General features: G+C 36.8%; 1 protein-coding gene across 2 annotated transcripts; it reads left to right on the plus strand.

Moving 5' to 3' along the window:
- Positions 1 to 23,990, plus strand: WBP11 (WW domain binding protein 11). 2 transcript variants are annotated; one of them, XM_039354149.1, is made up of 12 exons: positions 1 to 303; positions 810 to 912; positions 9,786 to 9,817; positions 12,638 to 12,731; positions 13,129 to 13,325; positions 17,254 to 17,387; positions 18,369 to 18,568; positions 19,069 to 19,263; positions 19,470 to 19,571; positions 21,604 to 21,927; positions 22,365 to 22,547; positions 23,029 to 23,990. In XM_039354149.1, exons 2-12 carry the CDS (start codon positions 849 to 851, stop codon positions 23,445 to 23,447), a joined length of 1,944 nt encoding a protein of 647 aa, XP_039210083.1. In that variant the 5' UTR covers positions 1 to 303; positions 810 to 848; the 3' UTR covers positions 23,448 to 23,990. The 2 variants fall into 2 exon arrangements, with proteins under 2 accessions (XP_039210083.1, XP_039210084.1); XM_039354150.1 differs by lacking the exons at positions 1 to 303; positions 9,786 to 9,817.
- The last annotated feature ends 1,754 nt before the right edge of the window (positions 23,991 to 25,744 follow it).

Raw genomic sequence — 25,744 nt, forward strand, 5'->3', positions numbered from 1 at the left:
CTGGAGGCAAGTTTATAAAGTCTATGCAACCAAACGTCACTCATTTGGCCGGAAGTTGGCTCTGTACGAGTATCTCTAGCCTGTCCTCGGTTTTGTTGGTACTGCCGTGAAATCGCGTGGGTTTTTAAGATGGCGCCTGAGTAGGAAACTCTGGAAGCGGATTCGATTTTTTTCGCAGGAGGCAGGACACCGGCCTGGGATAGCTGGTTGGAAGACTCCATATGAATGGGCTCTGTGGAAGAGGTAGCCCGTAGTTTTGCTTCGGTCGCTATCTTGGTTTAGCGCTCTCGGCCTTGGCGGCAGGTAAGGAAAATAAGGTAGAAAGGGCGATTTCTCTCTTCGGGATCTTCTCTCTCCTAAACACTTACACTCTTTAGAAGTTAGCATTTGCCCCTCTAGTATTGTTTATGTTGCACCTTTCGTTCTCCTCTTTAGATTTACAAATATTTCACGCTAGACTTGATTAAATATTAATAAGCGGCTGTTAATAGACTGGAGATTGTGGTTGTGCTGTATTGGATCTTTATTTTAATCTTATTCAAATCATGAGCCACTCGTTGTCGGAGCCAAATAATCTCAATACAGAACAAAAAGAATATTAATTTGGATTCAGCAAATATGGATGAATGGTCATAATTCTTCTACTTGCCTTTCCTCTTTTGTTGATCAAAGATGCGTTTTAAAAGACTCCTTGGCAGAAGCAGTGGTCACAAGAAATTCGAGGAAGGCCATGGGAAACTGATGAAGATGGCTTATTATTTTCTGTTGGGATATTGCTGAAATTACGTTTTTCCTCTTATCTTGTTTAGTTTCATCAAGTGGAACAGTAAAAGAAATAAATAGTCAAAATGGGAAGGAGATCTACATCTTCCACTAAGAGTGGGAAGTTCATGAACCCCACAGACCAAGCTCGTAAGTATCTTGAAATCTTTTTCAAGTTTGGATATGGGATATAGAGAATATGTCATTGTTGGTTTGAAATATGTTCTATGTATTTAACATGATTCAGGCTTCATGTGCAGCCATATTCTTAAGTTCACCAGTAAACAATATCACTTATTTAGGAAAATAAAAATATGTATGAATACATTGGATATATCTTCTAAATTTATGGGTTGTAGACAAAGATACATTATTTTGCAAGGTGACCTCTAGATTGGAGATACCAGCTTGCACAGAATAGCATTAACTTGCTTGGAGTAAAGTTGGGGTTTGGTTGTGCTTGTGTTTACTGTTCAAAATGTGCCCAAACTGACCAGACTGTCCTTACTATTAGGGAATGCTTCATGTGGCATGAATGCTATTAAGGCTGGTAACTTAATCTACAGCTTCTCTGTCATACGTAGAAATTTAACCAAAGCCAGGATGGGCAGTGGTAATTTATACCTATAAGGCCCTGCTAATGACAGGTGGGGCATATGGAGATTATGACTTGGAATACAAGAGGAGTAATAATAATATGAATTAATGAAATGAAAGTGATTAATGAATTAAAATAAATTATATTGTGTGTATTTGAATCTAAGACAAAGATGAATACAATAGATCTGAATAAAAGTAATTCAATCTTTGGAATTGGATGGATGCATCTATACAGAAAATGGAAACAGATGTAATTATGAATGAAAAATTAAATACATATCAAAGTCTGAATTGAGGTTATTTAGGTTGTTCTGGGAACATAAGAAAAATGAATCAATCAGAGATAGTTGGTAAAATATTTACTTCTGGTGGGAAAAATAAAATAAAATACCCATATGAAAGGATATCTGGCAAATCCAGAGAGTTACATTTTCTGCAACAGTCCATAAATGGAATGCTGTCCTTTGAATGGATGAACGATGGATTGTTTAAGTGCCGTTAATTAATTCTGAATGAACATACCAAATATAAAAGTAAATGAGTATAAAATGTAAATAACTTACTACCATTTGTTTGGTGACCATTCAAAGTTACAGCGGAACTGGAAAAAAAGTGACTTATGATTGCTTTTCACATTTATGATTGTTTCAGCATCCCCATGTCATGTGATCGGAATTTGGATGCTTGGCAACTGGTTCATATTTATGACGGTTGTAGTGTCCCGGAGTAAGGTGATCACTTTTTGCAGCCTTCTGACAAGCAAAGCCAATGGGGAAGCCAGATTCACTTAACAACTGTGTTGCTAACTTAACAACTGCAGTGATTCAGTTAACTCTAGCAAGAAAGGTGGAACAAAACTCACTTAACTGTCTTCTCAAGAGAAATTTTAGGCTCAATTGTGGTTGTAAGTAAAGGACTATTTGTATATTGAGGTGGTTTGGTCATATAGAGAGAATGAATGAGGATCAAGTTAAAAAAAAAAAACAATGTAAGAAGAGTTAATAGATTAAGAGAAAGGGGAAGACCAAGAAAGTTGTTAGATTGAATTGACCAAATGCTGAAAAAGGGAAAGGTGAGTAGTTTTAAAAAAGTATCCATGTGATCAAAGATCAGATAGAAGGCAACATATATGAAATGATATTCAGAAGGATAGGAAAGTTTAGAGCAAGGGTATTAAACTGCTGGCCCGCGAGCCGGATGCGTCATGTGGAAGCTGCACCCACCCCATTGCCAGCAATGGCAAAACTGGCCCGATATGTTGCCCGACGTCACGTGACGTCACAAGTTTGACATGCCTGGGTTAGAGGGACATGTTGAATGGTGGTATATAGTATTTTAAACTATGGTTTATTTAATTTATGTCTTTCATTTCTTTTGATGAGTATTTCTCCTTTTCTGTACTTTTGCAAAGCTTATATTAAAAGGGAATGATGAATATGTCTGTTTATGTGAAATTAATGTCCAGGTAGACAACACCATGAATTCTTTAAGGGAGGCTAGAATCAATTATGGCATTAGATTTTCCAGTAGATACTGCAGTTAGAATAATTCAATCCTACAATACTGGACAATATCAAAAATGACAATTCCAAAGCAGTATTTCTTTTAATAAGTGTTTTATTGATTCTCTATTATTACAAATCAGAAATGTTTAGTAAACAAATGTGATGTCTGGGTACATTTGTTACTCAATGTTGCACCTTAACCTCAGTATAAATCTATTCAATGCTACACAATCCAGTGGGGTTTTTTTTAATCCCCTCTTCTTCCCCCGTTTTCATTTTCTCAACATTAAACAAATACAATTCTTACTACTATTAATACATACAAAATTAGATATATACATCCTCTTCATATTTAGTGTTATACAGATAACAATAACATCAATTTATAACCTCTTTTCTAACCACTTTATATTTAAATTGTATTTCCAATTAAAATCTCATTAAATCAATGTCCTGTTTTTTGAGCTCTTATTTTAGTTTCCCATCATACTCAAAATATCTTTATCAGTTATGATTTTCTCAAAGTTAGTTACCTTTGTGTAGCCGAAGGTTTCATTTATACAAGCAACCCCAGTGTTTTTATAATTCCCATCTCAAAAGAGTGCTATTCTTATAAATCTTATCTTTCTTATTAAAAAGATCTATTTATATCTATGTATTATCTATTCTTTTGTCCATATTCAAGCAAATATTGGCTCATATAATACCCCATCTGGTATGTCAGATCTTCTGTTTTTTGAGTCTAACTCTAGCTTTCTTTCTTTGCCAATTAGCTTTCCAGGTCGAAGTAATTAAATCGCCAGTAAATTCTTCCTTCGTTTTTGTAAATACTGCTTGGAATGGGAAAAACAATTTAGGGTATTTTTGAGGGGGAATTCTGCCCAGTTGTATTCATTAAACCAAGGATCCCCAACCCCCGGTCCGTGGACCAGTACCAGGCCCTGGCGTGCCAGCAACTGGTCCGCACAAACAAGCAAAGCCCCATCCATGAGATGCAGGCAGCACACAAGACCACGCCCCCTCTGATCCGCAGAAAAACCTCTCTCCCCGGTACCAGTCCCTTTTGCCCAAAAGGTTGGGGACCTCTGCATTAAACAACTCCCACTTCTCCCTCAATATGTCTTTTCATTTTTTGTCACCCAATTTCTGACATTTCCCCTAACAGCTTTATAATTTTTTTTTTTAAATCGTCTTCCTTATCCTCAGGTATATTTTGAAAATCTAAAGAATAAGGTGTCTTTTCCATTTCCAAAGCAATATTATAACACATTGTGCACTGTGGTATTCTATACAATTCTACTCTGAGCAAATGAAGGCATTTGCTGACTACATAGTTCAATGTGAAATGGCAATATTGGAAACAAATTACCTTTTTATGCTAGAAAAGAATAGATATATGTTTATATTTTATATTTTATTGTTACACAATAAAATAATAACTTTTGTATTGAATTAAATTGTTCATGATATAAAGCTGCACACGATCCTTTTCTGCTCAAAATAAAACCAGTTATTTTTAAGTGTGTTATTTATTTATTATAGTATTCCACCTTTTCTATGAAACGCAATGTGGCATCCATGGAGATCTCCTAGAGTGTGGCATCCATGGAGATCTCCTACAAGAAAATGGAGTAGGTTGGGTGGAGAATAGCTGCCCCAGAGTTAGTTTTGTGGTCAAGTGGCAACTTGAAGTGGGTCTAAGTCCAATTCCGTATGCTATCCTCCCAAATTTTCATTTTCTTTGTCAAGTTAATAATATATACTATGACTAAATCCCCAACAGTTGTTCAAAATGGGTTTTTATATTTAGGATGTGGAGTCAAATTTATTGCTGTTAATAAGTAATAACTACTAAAATTCCCCTTTTTCGTCTAGTACGTTTTTATATGTTATAATCTTCCCTAATTGGATAAACTTTGGATGTACATGCATTTCTAATGATGAGATCCAGCCGGGGACTTGAGTATAGTTTGGTTGCCAGGTTTTAACCCATACATCAATCAAAGCTCGTCTGATATAATGCCTTTGAAAATATTTGTGTTTCTTATATTTCTGATCCCATAGCATAGCGTGCCATCCTATTTGTAAATCATGGCCTTCCAGACATAATAATCTCCTATTCTTCAAAAGTATCCAATCCCACACCCATAATATTATGGCCTGATAATATTTTTCCAGGTCAGGGAGGCCAAGTCCCCCCCCTTTCCTTTGAATCCTGCAGTAATTTTAATTTAATCCTTGCTTTTTTTCCTTGCCAAATAAACTTGAGTATAGTTTTGTTAAAGTTTTGAAAAAAATTCTTATCCAATTTTATGGGTATACATTGGAACAAAAATAAAATTTTCGGTAGCACATTCATTTTGATTACAGCAATTCTACCCATAAAGGAGAGCTGTAAGTTGGTCCAAGTATCTAAATCAGTTTTAATCTATTCAATTAGCTTATCATAATTGTCTCTCTTAGGTGTAACGCCTCTATTCTGTCAACCAATTCATTTTTCTGTATTTTAGTCATATTCTTGACGAGCATTTTAGTTTTTTCTTTATTTATCTTTAGACCTGCTATTTCCCCATATTTACTCAATACTTCCATCAATCTTGTTCCTGATTGTAATGGCTCTTCGATTATAAAAACTAAATCGTCTGCAAAAGCTTGTGTTTTAAACGTTTCTTTCTTGATCTCTAAACTTTTGATCTGTTCATCTTTCCGAATTACTCTGATTAATACCTCTAGGGTTAGTATAAACAACAATGGTGATAATGGACAACCTTGCCTTGTACCTTTTTGAATTTGAAAGCTATCGGTCATTTCCCCATTAATTATTACTTTTGCTGCCTGTTTAAAATAAACTGATTTAAACATATTTATAAAAATTTCCCTGAAGTCCATATACAACAATTGATTGAGCATAAAATCCCATTTCACATTGTCAAATGCTTTTTGTGTGTCGAGGAAAATTAAACCCATTTGCTTTTCATTGTGTACCTCATAATACTCCAATATATCCAAAACAATTCTGACATTGTTTCTTATGTATCTTTTAGATAAAAAGCCATTTTGATCAGAATGTATAAAATCTGCTAGGAATCTTTCAAGTCTTTGTGCCATTATGGCCATAAAAATCTTATAGTCCGAATTTAATAATGAAATGGGTCTATAGTTCTTAATATGCGCCAGGTCTGCATTTTCCTTAGGAATCAGGGTGAGGAGAGCTTCTTCCCATGAGGCTGGTATTTTAGCTTTGGTTAAGACCTCGTTAAATAGTTCCAACAGTATTGGGCTTAAAGATTCTTGTATGATTTTATACATTTCTGCAGGTAGACCATCTGGCCCAGGTGCTTTGTTATTTTTTTGTTTCTTAATTGCCTCCAAAAGTTCTAAAGGTGTTATCTCTTTGTTCAACAGAGTTTTAAATTCTTCTGGCACTTTCGGTAGGTCAGCTGTTTGTAAATACTGTACAATGTCATCATTATTTCTCCATTCATCTTTATATAAGTTCTTATAGAATTCATATGCTACTAATTTCTTTCCTTCATTCTGGTACACCATATCACTTTCTGCATTACAAAGTTTGGTAATCCTCTGTTTATTATTATGTTTTTTAATTTTATAAGCCAGCCATCTCCCTGGTTTATTGGCATTTTCAAAAAAAAAATTGTTTAGTACGTTTTATCTGCTGTCCTAGTTCTTCCTTCCCAATGATATTCATCTTATGTTTAATTAGGTCTATCTGTTGTTTCAAATCACGTCTTTGTGGTTCCTTTTGTAAATTTTCCTCAACTCTACTTAGTTCTTCTTCTAAGTGTCTTTGTCGTTGTGTTTTAATTTTGTTTTCCCTGGCCATATAAGAAATTGCAGCGCCTCTCATATAAGCTTTGGTCGTATCCCATAAGTTTTGGCAGTTCATATCTTCCTTTTTGTTTGTCTTAAAAAACAAATCCATTTGTTCTTCCAAATTCAATTTAAATTCTTTATGTTTTAGGATTGCTCTTTTCAAGGTCTATCTCCTCGTTCTTTTTTGCCCTTTCCATCTAATTCTAATTCGATTATGGTCAGCCAGGAGTTCGTATCGATTACAATATCCTCTACCTCTAAATTTAAGTCTGCTGACACCCACACCATATCAATTCTGGACCATGATTGATGACGTCTAGAGTAGAATGTAAATTGTTTTTTCTCTAAATTCCTCTCTCTCTCCAAGTATCCTGAATATTAAGCTCATCTACCATTTTTAGGAATGTATCAGGTATTGTTCCTCTGGTTCTTTTTCTACTCTTTCCACATTTATAGTCTAGGTGTCTATCCACAATTACATTATAGTCTCCCATTATACAAATGTTATCATATTCCAATTGATTAATAATGTTATGTAGTTTTTTATAGAATTGTTTCTGCCCCTCATTTGGGGCATAAATTCCCACAAAGAGAATTTTTATTTTATTCAAAATTATTTCCATTATTAAAATTCTACCCTCTTCGTCTTTATAAATTTGCTTTGCCAAATTTTCCTGTTTGATATATGCTACAACTCCTCCTTTCTTGTATTGTGAAAGTGCCGCAAACATGTTTCCCAATTTAGGGCAGTTTAATAAATATCGATATTGTTTTTTATATGAACTTCTTGTAACATAATTATATCTAAGTTCATCTTATTAAGTTTATTTAAAAACTTTTTCCTTTTTATTGGAGAGTTGAGACCATTAACATTGATGGATATGGATATGGATTCAACACTTTTTTCCCCTCCTTATCTATATTTGGATCTGGTTATTATTGCCTAGACTCTTGAGATTGTAAATCCTTTTCTCTTTCCACTACCAATCTTGTCGGTCTAGCCTCTTTATTTTATTTAGGTCTATTCTCATGATGTTTCCCTTCATTTTTCCCATTGTCAATATCCTCTCTAATCTCAACTCGCTTACCTTTAGGTTGCATTTCCTTTCCTTCAGTGGCCTGGGCTAGTGTTTCTCCTTCCTCTCTTACCTCTCTTTCAACTAGGTCTCCCTCACTGCCAAAGTTTTTTCTATAAAATTCCTCTCTTTTATCCATTGAGTCTAAACAGAACTTTTTCTCCTGCCATGTAACAAGAATCCCTTCCGGGGTTAACCATCTAAAATTAATATTTTTTCTCGTCAATTTAAGAGTTATTTGTTGGTAGGGCCTTCTCAAATCTCTCACTCTTTTAGGTAGTTGTTTGAGTACAATCAGTTGTCTACCTTGGTACTCCAATGAGTCATCTCTGGCCCTGAATAGTATTTCATCTCTGATTGATTTCTTAATAAATTTAACATGTACTTCTCTGGGAAGATTGTGCCGTCTTGCATAGTTCATACGGATTCTGTAAGTCTCATCTATTTCGCTGGCCATCTCTTCTCTGCTGGACCCCAAGGCCCCCGCTAGTTGGAACCGTAAATAGTGAGCGGCCTTCTCGTTCCAGGGAGATAACTCTAAATTCTAATTCTTTGTTAGCCTGAACTAACCTCTCATTCATTTCATCTACTCTCTGCTCTTCTTTATCCATCCTTTCCTCCATTTCCTTTTTCATCATCTGTTGATGGAAGGATTTGAATTTCCCATCCATTGACTTAATTTTATCTTTAAGTTCCCCTGTATCATTCCTTACTTCCCCTATTTCTTTTTTTAGATCTTCATGATTTTTGCACATCATCTCTTGCATTGCTTGCAACATTTGTTGCAAGTCTCTAAATGAGTTCGCCTATCTCTTTGCGCCATTTCTTCTAGCGATCTTTGCCTGGCAGGGCTTGGTTCCAACAATGTAGTCTGAGTTGTTTGTTTCCTCCCTATTCCAACCCTTGTAAGATTGAGGATACTAGACATTTTTTTCAATTCTCCAAAACAACCTCCCCACTTATTTACAATTTTTGTAATATTTTCCAGAATATCAGAATTATCACTTAAGGTCAAAAATTTCTGCACAGATAACTACTTGACATTTACAGGCGAGACAGAATACACTCAACAATCACTTTCCCTTATTGGCTTTTTTCCCCTCTTGTGGCTATTCTCAATTCAGCCAGCAGGTGTCTCTTTGGCTTTGTCTCTGATATTCAATTTGCCTGTTTATTTCAAAATGTCTACCTCCTTAGTTTCTTCCAGGCTTTCACTCTGTGACTTGAAGTAAGCTTGCCTTTCAAAGTTAAACATTCCTTCCTTGAAATAAAGAAAGAAAAAAGATACTTCTCTTCTCCTTAAGTCCAACCAACGTAATGTTTCCGCCATATAGGCAAACCTTTCAAACCCAAACCTTCCTTTTCGCCGCTTTTTCAGAAGCGAGGGAAAATCCCTCCTCCCCTCTTGTGGGCATTCAAAATCTTCAAGTGTCTCTCGAAATCCTCCGGAGCGTTCTTGCACCGGATCCCTTCTGTCCAGTTGTCAGGATTACTTCTCGGATTACATTTGACTGGAGCTGTCATGTCTCGGTCCAGCTATACCACCGCTATACTTCAGCCAGCTGGCAGCTGTCATTTCTTCACAGCCACCATTGACGGCCGGCTTCTTCCTCCGCTCAACTTACCAAGGCTTCTCCCGGGTTCGCCAGTCCTGACCGCTGTCAGGGACCGCTCCCCAGGACACCTTATTGTTCCCGGTCCCCCTCCAAGGAACCAGGGACCTCAAAGGGTCTGTCAAGCGATCGGAAACAAGGGCAGATGCTTAAGAGAGTCGTCCAGCACACCCGTTCTTCTTGATAGCTGGCCCCGCCCCTGCTCTTCGTAATTTTATACATTCTTAATTTCCAAATTTGAAATCCAATTATATAATTCTAAAACTATTCCAAAAATAGCTATTTCACCCTGTTTTTATCTTCATATATGAAATACAATTAATATATTATCTCCATATTTGCACTGTACTTTTTATTAAATATATATTTGTGATAATTTAAATTTCTTTTTGTAGGAAAGGAGGCCCGGAAGCGGGAACTGAAAAAGGTAATAGATCTTTGCCAAATTATAAACAGAGGCTGGCAATGCTATATGTTTCTCTGTTAGCTTTGTATCTGACATTAAGCACATGCGTATTAATATAGAATGTACATATTCTATTAGCTAATGAACTTTTTCCTAATCTATCTTGTCTGAGCAAGATTTGACATAGGGCACTGGATTAGGATTATGTTGCTATTAATAAAGCTATGTTTCATAAACCTTACAGTAAGTTTTAAAAGGATACAAAAACTGCCTCATAAAACATGAAGAAAGAAGATAGTATATGAAAGGATTATGCATGTACAGTGGATATAAAAAGTCTACATTTGATTTAAGAAAATCAAACCAAGATAAATCATTTCAGAATTTTTTCCACCTTTAACATAAACTATATAATTCAGTTGAAAAACAGATTGAAAACTTTTAGGGGGGAAAACAACAATAAAAATATACAATAATGTAGTTGCATAAATGTGCACACCATCTTATAAATAGGGATGTGGCTGTGTTTAGAATTAATTAATCACATTCAGCCTGATGGTAAATAGTCAGTACACATCTGCCATCTATTAAAGTGATTTTGATCAAGCCTATATAAAGATCAGTTATTCTACTAGATTTGTCTGACATTTATGCAGTTGACTTTTACAGCAAAAGGTATGATCTGCAGAGAGGTTACAAAGCATCAAAAGGATCTCATTGTTGGAAGGTATCAGTCAAGAGAAGGGTATTGGATATACCATGAAACAGAGTGAAGACAGACAGCAACAAGTGGAGAAAACATGGCTTCAAAATTGATGAAAAAACAAGAAGTTATCTGAGAAGCTCCCAAGAGGCCTACAGCAACATTAAAGGAGCTGCAGGAATTTCTTGCAAGTATTGGTTGTGTACTATATGTGACAACAATTTTCTGTAGTTTTTGTATATCTGAGCTACGGGGTAGCGTGACACAATGACAAGATGGAAGCCTTTTCTTACAAAACAAAAACAAAAAACCCTCCAAGCCTGAGTGAATTTTGCAAAAACCTACATCAAGTCTGGGAAAATGTGTTATGGTCTGATGAGAACAAGACTAAACTTTTTGGCCATAATTCCAAAAAGCATGTTTGGTATAAAAATGACATTGCACATCACCAAATGTACACCACGATGGTGGCAGCTTTATGCTTTGGGGCTGCTTTTCTTCAGCTGGAACTGAGGCTTTAGACAATATGGAGGGAATTATGAACAGTTCAAAATATTTTATTTGTTAAATTGCCTATCTCGCTGTGGGGAAACCTTCAGGTCTCTGCTAAAATGCTGAAGAGGAATTTTACCTTTCAACTCAACAACATCCCATGCGGTTCAAATCTCACCGGCTCAAGGTTGACTCAGCCTTCCATCCTTCCGGGGTAGGTAAAATGAGGACCCAGATTGTTGGGGGCAATGTAAATATATATATACATTGCTTACTGGTGTACACCGCTTAGAGAATGCTTGCACTTAAAGCGGTATATAAGTCTCATAAATAAATAAAATAAATAAATAAACAAAAGAATGGCTTCACCAGAAGAAGATCTAAGTTGAATGGCCCAGCCAGAGTGCGGACCTGAATCCAATTGGAATTGTGGGGTGACCTAAAGAGGGCTGTGTATAGGAGATGCCCTAGCTATCTGACAGATTTGCAGTGCCTTTGCAAGGAAGAGTGGTCAAAGATTCCCAAGACAAGATGTACCTTGCTGTTAGGCTCCTACTCCAAAAGACTGAAGCTGTCCTAAAATAGAAAGGTGCTTTCACAAAATAGTTTAAGGGTATGTGTTCTGTCCCAGCCTATAGCCGTCTTTGTTAAATGCACAAGGACAAAACCCCTTTTGAGAAATAGGCTGGAGACTCAGAAGAAAACAAAACCCCTTTTAATATTGGTAACAAACTTGCCAAATGGTCCAAAAACAAAAGCAACAAAACACAATCCAAATGGAGGAAATTCTCCACATGAAACACAATGCAAAACAAGGAATTAGTTACCGGCAATACCAACAGAACATGATCCCATGAAGTGCTTTGCAACGGTTGCCTTCAGCAACCAGCACCGCCCACATCTTCCCTTTTTATTAAGCAGCCTCAAGGCGTGGCTTCTCAATGCCTTCTCCTTCCTTAGAGTTGCCATATTGTCTCCCTCTGACCTGCTCTAGTTAACTGCCTTCCTCTCAAATGACTTCCAGCTGTGAGTCCTCAGATTCTGACTCATCTTCCCCACACAGTTGTGTCTCATCCTGAGCACGATTGGAGGGGCTAGGCTCTTCATCAGATTGTGAGTCTTGTAACTCATCAGAGCCTCCCTCTGACTCTGATGGCTCTCCAAAACCCTCTTCTTCCTCCTCCTCTGATTCCCTGGACTCAGCTGCCAGGTCCACTGGCTGGCATGGACTCACAACACTACTGTATGCACACTTAGGTAATCACATTATTGTATGATTTTTATTGTTTTTCACCCTAAAAGATTTCAGTTTGTTTTTCAATTGAATAGTACAGCATATTTGTTATATTAAAGGTGGAAAAAATCTGAAGTGATTTATCTTGGTCTGTTTTTTTACATCTCAAAAACCTGGCATCTTAATAGGGATTTGTAAACTTTCTATATCCAGTGTAATTGTTAAAGAGAGGGAGAATGAATATATATTTGGATGCGTTGGTAGGCGGCACATTGCCTGTAAAACATGAATAAATAAAACCCTCTGAGTTTGCCAGACACATAAGAAAATTGCACTTTCATTTTATTAAGTAAATTAAATATATTGCTTGTGAAGTCCAGGTCCTTAATTCTGGCTTTTATTTTCTGTTCAGAACAAAAAGCAGCGCATGATGGTGAGAGCAGCAGTGCTAAAGATGAAGGATCCTAAACAAATCATTCGAGACATGGAAAAACTTGATGAAATGGGTAGGTTTGAATTTTTTTCAACTTGAATAGAAAAAGTAATGTGATAGAAAAACTAGTTTAACAAGCATTATCCATTACTATATGAGAGAGAAAGTAAACTCAGAATTAACAATAGTCATACTGGCCACACAACCACAGAAATGTTTTCAGACAACGCTGACTCCCTCAGTTAAGAAATGGAAATGAGCACCGCCCCCTACAGTTGGATACAACCAGATAGGAGAAATCTTTACCTTTCTTTCTTTTTATGATTACCAGAAAGAATAGTTGCTATTGTCTTTGTTTATTTTCTGTGCCCTTTATTATTGTTCTTGGCTACTATAAATATCAGCTAGTGGGAAGATGAAGGTGAGAGTCTGCACAATTTTTTTCTTGCAATTTTTTTTCATGTTTATAGAATTTAATCCAGTACAACAGCCTCAATTAAATGAAAAGGTGCTTAAGGACAAGCGTAAGAAACTACGTGAAACCTTTGAGCGTATCCTGCGACTATATGAGAAAGAGAATCCAGACATTTATAAGGAATTACGCAAGCTAGAAGTGGAATATGAACAGAAAAGATCTCAGCTCAGTCAGTACTTTGATGCTGTAAAGGTACTTGTTCACATCAACTTTAAACTATTGGTTGGATTTTGCATTTTATTTCCTAGGTATTCAGGAAAGGTTGGTTGATTCTTCAGATTGCCTTTCAATCTTAATTATTTGGAATTGCTCATGTACATAATCTGTGTCTTTCGTATAACATTATAGACAAGTGATCATGAGGTTAGCATTGAAATTCAGTCTTATAAACATGGCTTCATTCAGGAGGCCAGTTGTTCACTAGAACACGGGTCGGCAACCCGCGGCTCTGGAGCCGCATGTGGCTCTTTGAGCCTTCTCCTACGGCTCCTAGCCTTTCTCTCCCTCCCTCCCTCCCCCTCCCCTCTCTCGTATTGCTAATCTAATAAACATAAGATAAGGGAGTAAAAAATGAATACAGCAATTCTTGAACTTAACTTGTTCTTCAGATGACCATTAAGAATGAAGACAAAGGAATGTAGAAACTGAAGTGGGATACCACAATGAATATAAATTCTTGAAGTTGAAAACAATAGTGTATATTTATTACAATTGTTATTTTATATCTTTCTGTCACCTGAACATTTTTAAAATATTAAACTGTCTTATGTCAGAATGACATAATTAAAAAAAAATATAACATGGAACTTAAGGTCAATCAAGCAGTGTCAAGCACTTCTGGGATGCAGTGGTGGGAAGCACTTCCAAGGAAGCAATGGACTTTGGACTTTGCAGTTAGTCATCTACTTGATGACTTCAGTGGAAAGTGTAGCCGGTGAATGAATTGGCTCACCAAACTCTTTTCCAAATTAGGGACAGGGCTTGGGACCACCCAGAATGCTCCGCACAAATACTCCCCCATCTCTAGTGGATTTTAGCGCTCTGAGAGTTGGGAGAGTCAGCTTTGCCCAAGACACAGTTTGGAACCTTCCAAAGGATGCTGGGTTGGCTCACTTCCCTCCTTAATTTATGGAAAATGGCTTGTAAATTGCTTTTTGAATATTAAGAACCTTCAGAAGGACAAATTTTATTACATTGGATGATTGTCCTTCAACCTGAAATAAAAGAATTTTTATGTGAGTTTAAAACTTAAAACATTTTTTAATTTGGAAATAAGCAGTAAAAGGATGATTAAAATATTGATTTTGGAAAGCTTCTAAAGAGACTAAGGAACCAAGTTGACTGGAAATAAGATGTTGAAATAATTATAAGAATATTTCTTATATTTTATTTAAATTTCTATTAAAATATAAGAAGCTTTTGAATATAATTGTAAGAAATCTCTTCTATTTCCTGGGGAAAAAATTCTGGATCAGAGAAAAGAGCCCTGGTGGCACTGTGGTTAGAATGCAGTATTGCAGGCTAATTCTGCTGGCTGCCAGCAGTTTGATTCTCACTGGCTCAAGGTTGACTCAGCCTTCCATCCTTCTGAGGTCAGTAAAATGAGGAGCCAGGTTGTTGGGGGCAATATGCTAACTCTGTAAATCACTTACAGAGGGCTGTAAAGCACTATGAAGCAATATACAGGTAGTCCTTGAGTTATGAATGTAATGAGTTCCATTTGTAACTCAAGGATTTGTAGGAGTGAATCTCATACCTTGAATGCAATTCACTCCCAACTTTCGCCCATACATTTGCTAATCGAATGCATCGGCGAATGTGTAGCTTGTTAAGTGAACATGAGGTATCTCAGGCTAGGGAAGGCCACGGGGGGAGCCTAGTGATGGAAAAGGCCACCTGCTTCAGATCACCCAAGCCCCCCCCCCAGTGAGATACCTCATGCTCTTTACCCTGAGGTCCCCACAATTGTTCCCTCACCCAATCCTGCCACGCCGGGTCACTTATCTTGTGAAGATCTGTCTCCTCTCCAGCCTCTGTTTCTTTCTCTGCTCCCGGCAAGAGCAGAGGGAAGCCTCCGAGGCCCAGAACAGACCTCCAGAAGTACGTGGGCACCGCCCATAGCCTGCATTCTGGGCTTCAGAGGCTATTACTATTACTATAAGAGGAGACCTTGAATGCTGGCTATTAAAGGCAACAAGAAAGAATTAAAAATTATAATTAAAGGAGAAGAACTACTATGTTTCCCCAAAAATAAGGCCCAGTCTTATTATTTTTTTGCCTCCAAAAGAGGCACCAGGTCTTATTTTCGGGAGGGGGGTCTTTTCCACGGTCTCACCTCATGGTGGCAGCACCAACAGCCCTGCTCAGCCGGTCCATTTCTGCGGCCGAAGGAAATGCCTCTGCAGCTGAGAATGGATCTCTGGATTGATGCGCGTATCACCCCGTGGTCTGCATTTCACTGTCAGGCCTTCCGGAAAGGCCTCTGCAGCCGAGGACTGAGCTACAGATTGAACCATAGCTCGGTTCTCGGCTGCAGAGGCCTTTCTGAAAGGCCTCTGACAGCAAAATGCAGGCCAGAGGGCTCTGCAGAAGAAGTGGGCTGCAAGGCAGATGTCGATTCATGGGAGGCCTGGCTGCAACAGTAAGTGGGTGCGGGGTGCGTGAGGCAGCTCCACACCCCTGCCCTAGCTTAACTTTTAGGCATGCACCTCGCCCCAAAACTAGGGCTTATTTTCCAGGTAGGGCATATATTAGGCCCACCCCAAAAATCAGTCATAGGCTTATTTTGGGGCTAGGTCTTACTTTCGGGAAAACACGGTAGTACAGAATGGAGAAAAGTATTTTAACTCTGGAAGAATTCAAGGATGTTTGACAATAATATTCCCAGAACTTTCTCCTTACACTGATACAAAAAAAAAAAAAAAAAATGGGCTTAAGAGACAGGATGTAACTGAAAATCAGACTGTTTTGAATATGGATTTAAAATTGGCAAGATACAAGAGTGATGTGAAATGAAACCAGCTGAGGTTTTAATAGTTAAAAATTAAATAATATTTAGTTTTGATATTTTTAAATTTAATAACAACACATAAATAATAAACCTTAAAAATAATAAAATAGAGAGCCAGTTTGGTCTAGTAGTTAAGGCACCAGGGTAGAAAGCGGGAGTCTGTAAGTCTTGTCTTGAAAGGGAAATCATTTCTATATTTTTTCTTCTGTTTTTTTCCCCCCTTTTCTATATATTTTTTTTCCTTTTTCCACTCTACCCTCATTTTTTTTTTCTCGGTACACATTTTACATTTTCTTTTTTATATTTTCCTTAATTTATATTAGTTTTTTATTGTTGTACTTTTAATTTTAATAAAAAACTATTATAGAAAAAAGTCAATTAGGCAGTGCCAACCAATACAGATAGATTATCAAATCTTTAGGGGGTAGTTCTACGAGGAGAGGATGCCAGTCAATCAAATACAAATAATAATAATAATGATGATGATGATGTTGGAAGGGACCTTGGAGATCATCTAGTCCAACCCCCTGCTCAGGCAGGAAACCCTACACCATTTTGGACAAATGGCTGTCCAGTCTCTTCTTAAAAACTTCCAGTGTTGGAGCATTCACCGCTTCTGGAGGCAGATTGTTCCACTGGTTAATTGTTCTAACTGTCAGGAAGTTTCTCCTTAGTTCTAGATTACTTCTCTCCTTGGTTGGTTTCTATTCATCTTAACTACCAGACTAAAATACTATATATAACTTCAGTTTGGCACTATTATTTCTGTATTTCTTTGTTATTCTTTACCACTTTATCTGCCATTTTTTTTGCTAGAAAGCAGCATATAAATATGTTTTCCTATATTTTAGCTTTGGTGAAACTATTTTATAAATCAGTTATTGAACAGAGTTGGACATAGTTGAACATAGTACTATGTTTCCATTAGTTTTTCTAAAAAACAAGATTGCATGTTATAACTAGAAAGTTTTTTAAAAATCCTCCTGGTTTTATATTTTAACAGCTGTTTTTTTTAAAAAAGCATTTATTGCAAATCATTTTCAGGATATAATTCCTTCAAAATTAATAGAAATATGTAACTTAATTTAAGGAAACTTAATTTTTTTCCAGAATGCTCAGCATGTCGAGGTGGAGAGCATCCCCCTGCCTGACATGCCTCATGCTCCTTCCAACATCCTCATTCAAGATATCCCTTTGCCTGGAGCCCAGCCTCCTTCTATTCTCAAAAAGACCTCAGCCTATGGGTAAGAAAGAAATTACATTGCAGAGAACTGAACTTGTGAATGGAGTTGGTAAAATGATTAGAATCCCATGTTGTTATTTTGTAATTGCCATTTGTTTCATTCTAAACATAATTGCGACCTTTGCCATTTTCTTTGCTTTATCATCGTATGTAATCATGATGTTCGAAGTGTAGATTAAGGAATTCAAAATATACATTAAGGCAGAAATTAACTTTCTTTTCAAAGAAAGAGTTAGATTAGGGATAATCCTAACTCAGCCAGGAAGCCAAATTGATGATTTTGGATCATCAGCATCACTTGGCCTAGCCTTCACTTTTCATGATTCTTTGATAATATTTGCAAAAATGTTCCACATTTTTGGTATTATTAATAATAAGGTTTTATAAATAACTTGCTGTTACTGCTGCTTCAATCTGTTCTGGTGAATTCAAACCAAGAAACAAAACTTTTGAACATAGTCTGTTGTTTAAAATATGAAAATGCATATTATGAAACACATTAACAGATTATAAAACCAGGAACTAAAGGCATAATTATGGCAAACTCATCACAACTCACAGGCTCTGTTTGAACATTATATTAAATCATTATTTGGCATTATGTTCCAAAGAATAAGCTTCTACAATTCCTTTTTCCTCTTTTCTTTTGATAGAGCTATCAGAAATAGCTAATTGTCCCTTGATTTTTTTCCCAGACTTGGATAAATCTGATTAGTTTTAATTTTCTGCTTTAATTAATAATACTGGCCTTTTTCGGTAATTAAACACTAACTGTTTTGTCATTTTTCATTTAGTTTAGGCAATCAGATATCTTGATAACTTTAGATATCTTGAAAACTGATCTTTCTGATCTTATATCTGTTTAAGGCGAAGCATACTCATACTTTTGATAAGGTTTCAGACTGCCTTGTCATAAAAAAGTAGGAAAAGTTTCAGATTTCAAAAGTTCCTAATATTGTACTTACCTGATTCATATTTCTAGACCTCCTGTCCGGCCTGTTACTGTACTTCCACCTCCTGGGCATGGTGTACCCCGTCTACCTCCTGGTAGGAAGCCCCCTGGACCTCCACCAGGACCACCACCACCTCAGGTTTTGCAGATGTATGGGCGTAAAGTAGGATTCACTGTTGAAATGCCTCCTCGGAGAAGAGATGAAGACATGTCTTATAGTCCAGAGACAGGTAAATGGCTTCCCCTCTTCAGAGTATTAGTACAGGTGGTCCTTGACTTATGACCACAATTTGGATTAGAATTTTGCTTGCTAAGTGGCATAGTCGTTAAGCAAGTCATGAGGTGTCCACACCCAGATTTACAAAAATTTTGACTGTGGTTGTTAAGTGAATCCAGTTTCCTCCATTGGCTGCATGTTGGAAGCTGGGTAGGAAGGTCACAAATTGTAACTGTGACTGCAGGACGCTGCAACCAGTCATAAGTAAGAGTTGGTTGCAAAGTGCCCAAATCATGATCATGTGACTACGAGGATGGTGCAATGTTGTGATGTTGAGGACAGGTCGTAAGTCACTATTTTGTCTTTATTTTAAGTCATCTATTTTGTTTCTTTACCTTGTATGCTTTAAGAGCTGGAACTAGAAAAAATGTTTTAATTTTAAAAGCAAATGTGATAGAAAAGAATCTCTTTCTCTCCCCTTGCCTCTGATAAAACATACCTTACATTTTACAGGTCGAAGAGGCCATGATGAAGATGCTTCCAGTACAAGTGAAGATGAGGGATACCCTGAGGATATGGATCAGGACAAGCATGATGATACTACCGATGACAGTGATAGTGAAAGAAGTGATGCTGACAGTGAAGGGGAAGAATTCATGCATCATGATGACAATGCTGAAAGGGAAGGTGGTGAAGATAAGAAGTCTGGTAAGCTTAAAATTGTTTGGATCAGAATTAACTAATAGAAAAATTAGTAACTATTGCACTTAACGCATGTTTATAGGCTTGGGAAGCAATTACTCTATTCTTGAACTGAAAACTGAATAGATAATTTTGGAGAAATTAAATATTGGTAAACCTGCTAGAAGCAGTGATTGCTAATGAAAAAAATATTTCATCACATGCCTTCACAGGTCATAGTGTACGTTTTGCTGACATTCCTGGAAAATCAAGAAAAAAGAAAAAGAACATGAAGGAACTCACACCACTTCAAGCAATGATGTTGCGGATGGCTGGTAAATAATTTTAAAAAAAAAATCTTCCCTCTGTCCCATGCTCTTTTTATTTTTTTAGTTACAAGCTAGGGAAACTTGTTTAAAGAAATAACATCCAAGATAACTTTTAAGCAAGGATTTATATTAAGAACCCAGAATAGTACAGGAAGGATGTGCGGCATTAACACAAACCAATTGTGATGAAAAAAATAATTTCAGATGCTAACTTGCTTGCAGTTGTTGTCCTTTAGATTATTAAATTCACATGTTCTAGAAGCATAGCACAGAGATCAAAAGTGGTAGGTTTGTGTTCATCTCAAGTTTATAGCTTATAGCTCATTTACAATTTTATTTATTTGATGTAATTGCTGTGATTTTAGTCAAGGCAATAATTAAAATGCCAACTAAAACAAAAATTAAAACAAAAGCACAAATTAATTAACAAAAGCCAAATGAAAAACTGTATCTTGAGTGAACTTTTAAAGACATTGAGAATGGAGCCAAGTGTAAATCCAGAAGAATTAATTTTTATAACCTGGAAACTGTGAAAGAGCATACAGTGTCATCCCAGTGAGGCCCTACAAATAAATACTCAATTGTGGATAAACGTAATTCAATTTGTAATGGAAATTTGTTCCAATTGTAACTGACTTCCAGTCCTGTGATTGGAAGATTAGTTGATTTATGGTAGCACATGCTCTTACTGAAATCAGGTTAGAATACACTTTTAGTTTGTACCAGCTTCTTGAAGATCTGTGGGATTTTTTTTTTTTTACTAAATGTTGAACAGATGGGAATTCTGAGACTTGAAGTCCACACATCTTAAAGGTACCTGGTTTGAAAAATATTATGCTAACCATTCCTATAAGTGAGTTTTATTCTGGACCATGGTGATTTGTTCCAAACATTTTTATAAATGTATTGATTTTAGTGAATCACCATTCATTTTAGTCCACCATGAATAAGCAAGACTGAGCCAAAGTAGATATAATATTGTACCTATTAAATGCATTTACACAATCTTTGTTAGATTAAAACTAAATGAGAAAACACATTTCTGTTTAATGATGACTTCCCTGATTCCTTTGGAAGCTTCCGTTGAAATGAAGATAGACACTTCAAATAAAGGGTAGTTATCCAGATCATAGTAGGAAGGGAAGTAAAATAACGCATTCTTACACTTCCATGCCCAATAACCCTGAAATTGCTTAACATTTGCCTTGTCTGCTATTTGCAGAGCAGAGATAATTTATATGTCTGGAGTGCAATATTTTTATCATAATGATTGAAAATATGTTTGTTTTTTAAATCTTTCTATAATATTAAGAAAATACATAAAGGAATATTAGAATTCTTTATTGGCCAAGTGTGGTTGGACACACAAGGAATTTGTCTTGGGTGCATAAGCTCTCAGTGTACAACACAAGTAGTAGTGATAAATCATGACCATAAACAAAAATACATTCATCATAACTCATAAAATACAACACTTCATCATAAATCGTATAAGATATATAACACTTAGTAATAGTCATAAGATACTAGCTAAGCAAACAGCATAAATCATACTAGGATATTAAATAAAACAATGTAAATCATAAGACAAGCAACAAAGTTATAGTCATAAGAAAATAAGGATAGGTAATAGGAAAGATTAGAAGTATAACAGTAATACAATCTTACTAGGTTTGACAGAGTTGTGGGAATTAGTTGTTTAGCAGAGTAATGGCACGGGGGGAAAACGGTCCTTATGTTTAGTTCTGGCGTGCCACGCCCTATAGCATCGTCTTGAGGGAAGAAGTTGAAACAGTTTATGTCCAGGATGTGAGAGGTCTGTAGATATTTTCACAACCCTCTTTCTGGCTCGTGCAGTATACAAGTCCTCAATGGAAGGAAGACTGGTAGCAATTGTTTTTTTTTTCTGCACTTCTAACTACCTGTTGAAGTTTGTGTTTGTCTTGTTTGGTTGCAGTTCCAAACCAGACAGTTATAGAGGTGTAAATGACAGACTCGATAATTCCTTTGTAGAATTACTACAAATAATTGCTTATAGGTCAGGAAATTCCTGAAGGTGGCAAAGAGATAGAAGAATATTCTGAAGACGAAGATGATGACGATGAAGATAACTCTGATGCAGAGGATTCGCAACAGCAGCAGCAGCAGCAGCAGCAAATTACAGAAGAGTCGCACTCAGAGATAGGATCCTCAACGCCTTCTCATACCAATCCCCCCCAGCAGCAACCTCCACCTCAGCCTGTTCCTCCATCTCAGATTCAAGCACCTCCCATGCCTGGGCCACCCCCTCTTGGACCCCCTCCTGCACCACCTCTGAGACCACCAGGGCCTCCTACTGGCCTTCCTCCTGGGCCCCCTCCAGGTGGGTATTTGAATAGGCAGTTTTATTATTGAACTAGCTATATGCAGGGGCACTGATGTAGTTTTATATGATTAATAAAAATATTGCTATATTTTACACAAGACTGAATTTCAGTTATCTCAGCAGAATTCATCACAAATCCCCCCCCCTTTTTTTTCTATTGTGAGAAATTGGAATGGATATATACTACTTTACATACATGTGAAAAACATATTACTATACATAGTTATCTGTGCATACGGGAAAGCTTGATTCAGAAGGAAAATAATTTGTTTTAATTGCTTAGTCACCCTTTTCATGGAATGAATTGGAATGCTTCGTAAACAACACATTCTTGAAACATTTTTCAGTTTAAACCATATCAATTAAGATGATACTGAAGAATTACCCTTTTTAGAGAAATAGTCAACTAACATGTATTTGTATGATATTTTTAGGTGCTCCTCCTTTCCTAAGACCACCTGGATTGCCTGGACTGCGTGGACCTTTGCCACGGCTCTTACCTCCTGGTCCTCCACCTGGTCGGCCACCTGGTCCTCCTCCTGGCCCCCCTCCTGGTTTGCCTCCCGGCCCCCCTCCTAGGGGGGCCCCACCTCGTCTGCCACCTCCAGCTCCTCCAGGTAATGTTATAATTAAGAAGTGGGATGTTTTGGTTTCTCCAGTAATTTGTAGTAGAACAGAGATCTCATAAAACATTTTCAGTTGGGATTCTAGGAAATGTTGCAAGAGCTTGTGATTGAAGAAAATAAATTTTAATTTTTGAATTTTGTGTACTGCAGTGTTAGTAGTTGCAGTGATAGGAATGTTTATACTTAGGAATTCAACTGCTGGCCTGTAAATCTGCTGTTGTAAACATTATCAAACATGGATTGTGTAGGTAGAAATAAAATTCATTAGGATATGTGATTTCAGGATTAGTCAGTCTTTCTTGATAAATGTCTTGAATTTTCATACAGATATTGTACATATAAGGAAACTAATACAATGAATTTATGCTTAGGAAAATTCTTGAGACTCTTAACTGAAACTTTGTATATAATTTGAAATTCAAGTTTTTATTCTTCACAAAGATCAGAAGAATAACAATTTATGCTTCTGCAGGTATTCCACCTCCTCGTCCAGGCATGTTACGCCCTCCTTTGGTTCCTCCACCTGGGTTATTCCCACCTGCTCCCATTCCGAATCCAGGTGTATTGAGTGCTCCCCCCAGCTTGATTCAGCGCCCCAAGACGGATGATACTAGTGCAGCCACCATTGAGAAGAAAGCCACAGCAACGATTAGTGCCAAGCCACAAATTACAAACCCCAAGGCTGAGATCACCCGGTTTGTGCCTACAGCTCTTCGAGTTCGGCGAGAGAATAAGGGAACAGCTGCCTCTGTCTTGAGAAAACCTGATGATGAGCATTCTGTTCAGATAACCAAAACAATTCCTAAAGCTGGCTCATCTGCCCCTGTTTCTGTGCAGACCAAGGATGATGTTTATGAAGCTTTCATGAAGGAGATGGAGGGGCTTCTGTGACAATCAGTTAAGATTTCTACTATGATGAGATATGGGAATGGGGTTCCATGTTATAGTGGCATCCAGTTGAAAAACATCTGTTGTGACAACAAAATAGCCTCCATCTCAATCTATCATTATACTGGGAGGGGGGAGAAATCATAATAGAAAATGTAAGAAAAAGCACTGTCATATTATCAGTTCTTAAAAAAGACTTGGTTATATCTGTGCTGTATGGGAAGTATATTGTCTTGAGTATTTTTAGTGATTGGAAGAAATACATAGTTTACCAAGATAAATTCTGGTTCTAATCTCTTACATATAAACCTGATCATCAGGCTTTTGTGTTTGGGTGGCTTCTGTAAATATTTTGCAATGCTATTTTTTAGGCGGTGAAATGTCTTAGTTTGTACACCATCATAGAGGTGGGCAGACAAGATTGTTTGCATATGTGGCATTGCAAATGGTTTGTATTCTGCTTATTCTGCAGTCACATTAGTGGCTTCTTGCTGGCAGGACAAATACCATTGTCTTATGAGAGAATAAATATTTGATGTAACTCTTTTTGTGATGAGGTGTCTGCATTAATACTTTAAATTTAAAAAGAGAATGAGGACTTTCTGAATAAATGGTTCATCTGGAAATTAAGTAATGATAATGATATTTAGTAAATCTTAATCTCTAACGAATCCAGGAAAGAGATATTTATTTTTCCAGTGTTCCCCAACTTGGTAACTTCTAAGTTCATATTCCTAATTTTTTGTTATGGTAGCTGGTGGGATACAGAGGTAACATTCAATGCATTTAGTGCTCACAAGGTTAAGAAAGGACAAATCATTGATTCCATTTGAGAGAGAAGACACACTCCATGAATTTATCACTTCTGTCTTTCATTCTTTTGTACTTTAGGCTTGCATACAAGCTCTTAAAATCTTGGCATTTGCAAGACAAAAAGGGAGGAGAAAGAGTGATTTTGTTCAGAGGACTAGGCTTAAAAAGCAGCACACATGAAGGAGCATTGACTCAATCTAATGCTCACTAATTTATTATTTTGGCAACGTAACATTTCATCTGCTTCCAAGCTAGGAAATCCTTTGTGGATTCTGCTTGGTGTATCTAACATTCTTTAGTTTTTCTATCCACTAAATTTTTGAACTTTTAAACCTGGGGAAAGTTATTTTGAGGTTACAAGGCATCTAAACCGTATTAATAGGTGTGTGAAGCAGGAATGGATGGAATACGCTACAGCATTTAATATTTTGTACAATCAGAAGATTTAACAACATCTGAAAGTAAAATTATATTGGCTAGTGCTTTTTGGTGCTTCTTTGAAGGGTCATGAATGAAGACAAACGTATCCTGAAAACTAGAGATGTACTACATCTCGTTCCTGGGAATTTAATTGACTGGAGAATTCTGGAACCTTGTATTTCTTCTTTGGATCACACTGAACCAGTCATTCTAGGAGCAGTTAATATACTGAATTGGAAGTTATTCGTACTGTATGCGTGCTTCGGATGAAACAAGCCTGTTTTGGGGCATGACCATATCTGGAATATCACAAATCACTTTCAGTTTAGAAGCTTACTTTTTAGAAAACCTCCATTTTTAAAGGAAAAATGGAATGTTCCCTAGTTATGAAAGGAAAATTCCTGTATAATAAAAGAAACTTCCAAGCAAAGGATGGTAATGTAAGGCATTTCTCAGTTATATTCCCATAATGAAGAGGGATGTAGGAAGTATTAGCAGAACAGGTCTGCTGTTCTCAGGAAAGCCTGAGAATATTTCCCATCCTTGAGGAGACAAGGTTGGGAATATTTTTTAGCATTTGCCTAAGATTTTGGGGAAACAGAAGAAGTAAGGAAGCGCGTTTAAAGCCTATGTTTAATTGTTTAATAAAAGTCATTTTCCTCCTTTGTTTCTATGGTAAGCAAGTGTCTGAAATATCTTTTATCTTCCCTATGTTCCATCTAAATGTTACCTTAGAAACTTTAAGGAATTTCTAAATCAGAAACGTTTAGTGGTGGTAGAGATAATAACAGAAAGAGGGTATGTCAACCACACAGAAAGCATAAAATGTTTCCCTTTGGTATCACTAATTAATTTTTGTGACTGCATTTACATGGCATCCTTCCTGTGGTTAATGATTTTCTCTATCCTGTGATCTAAACTAATGCCACATAAACTCTCAACGGGGAGTTATGCACACGCTTGCTTGACCTCACCATGGTAAACTAATTCATTGTATTGTGTTAATAAAGTGTTAATGTAAAGATATAAAGCTACATTCAGCAAAGCAAAATATCACTAGCCAGTGG

Source organism: Crotalus tigris, unplaced genomic scaffold (genome assembly GCF_016545835.1).
Source record: "Crotalus tigris isolate CLP2741 ecotype Arizona unplaced genomic scaffold, ASM1654583v1 scf7180000018548.2558034, whole genome shotgun sequence".
NCBI classification, from domain to species: domain Eukaryota; kingdom Metazoa; phylum Chordata; class Lepidosauria; order Squamata; family Viperidae; genus Crotalus; species Crotalus tigris.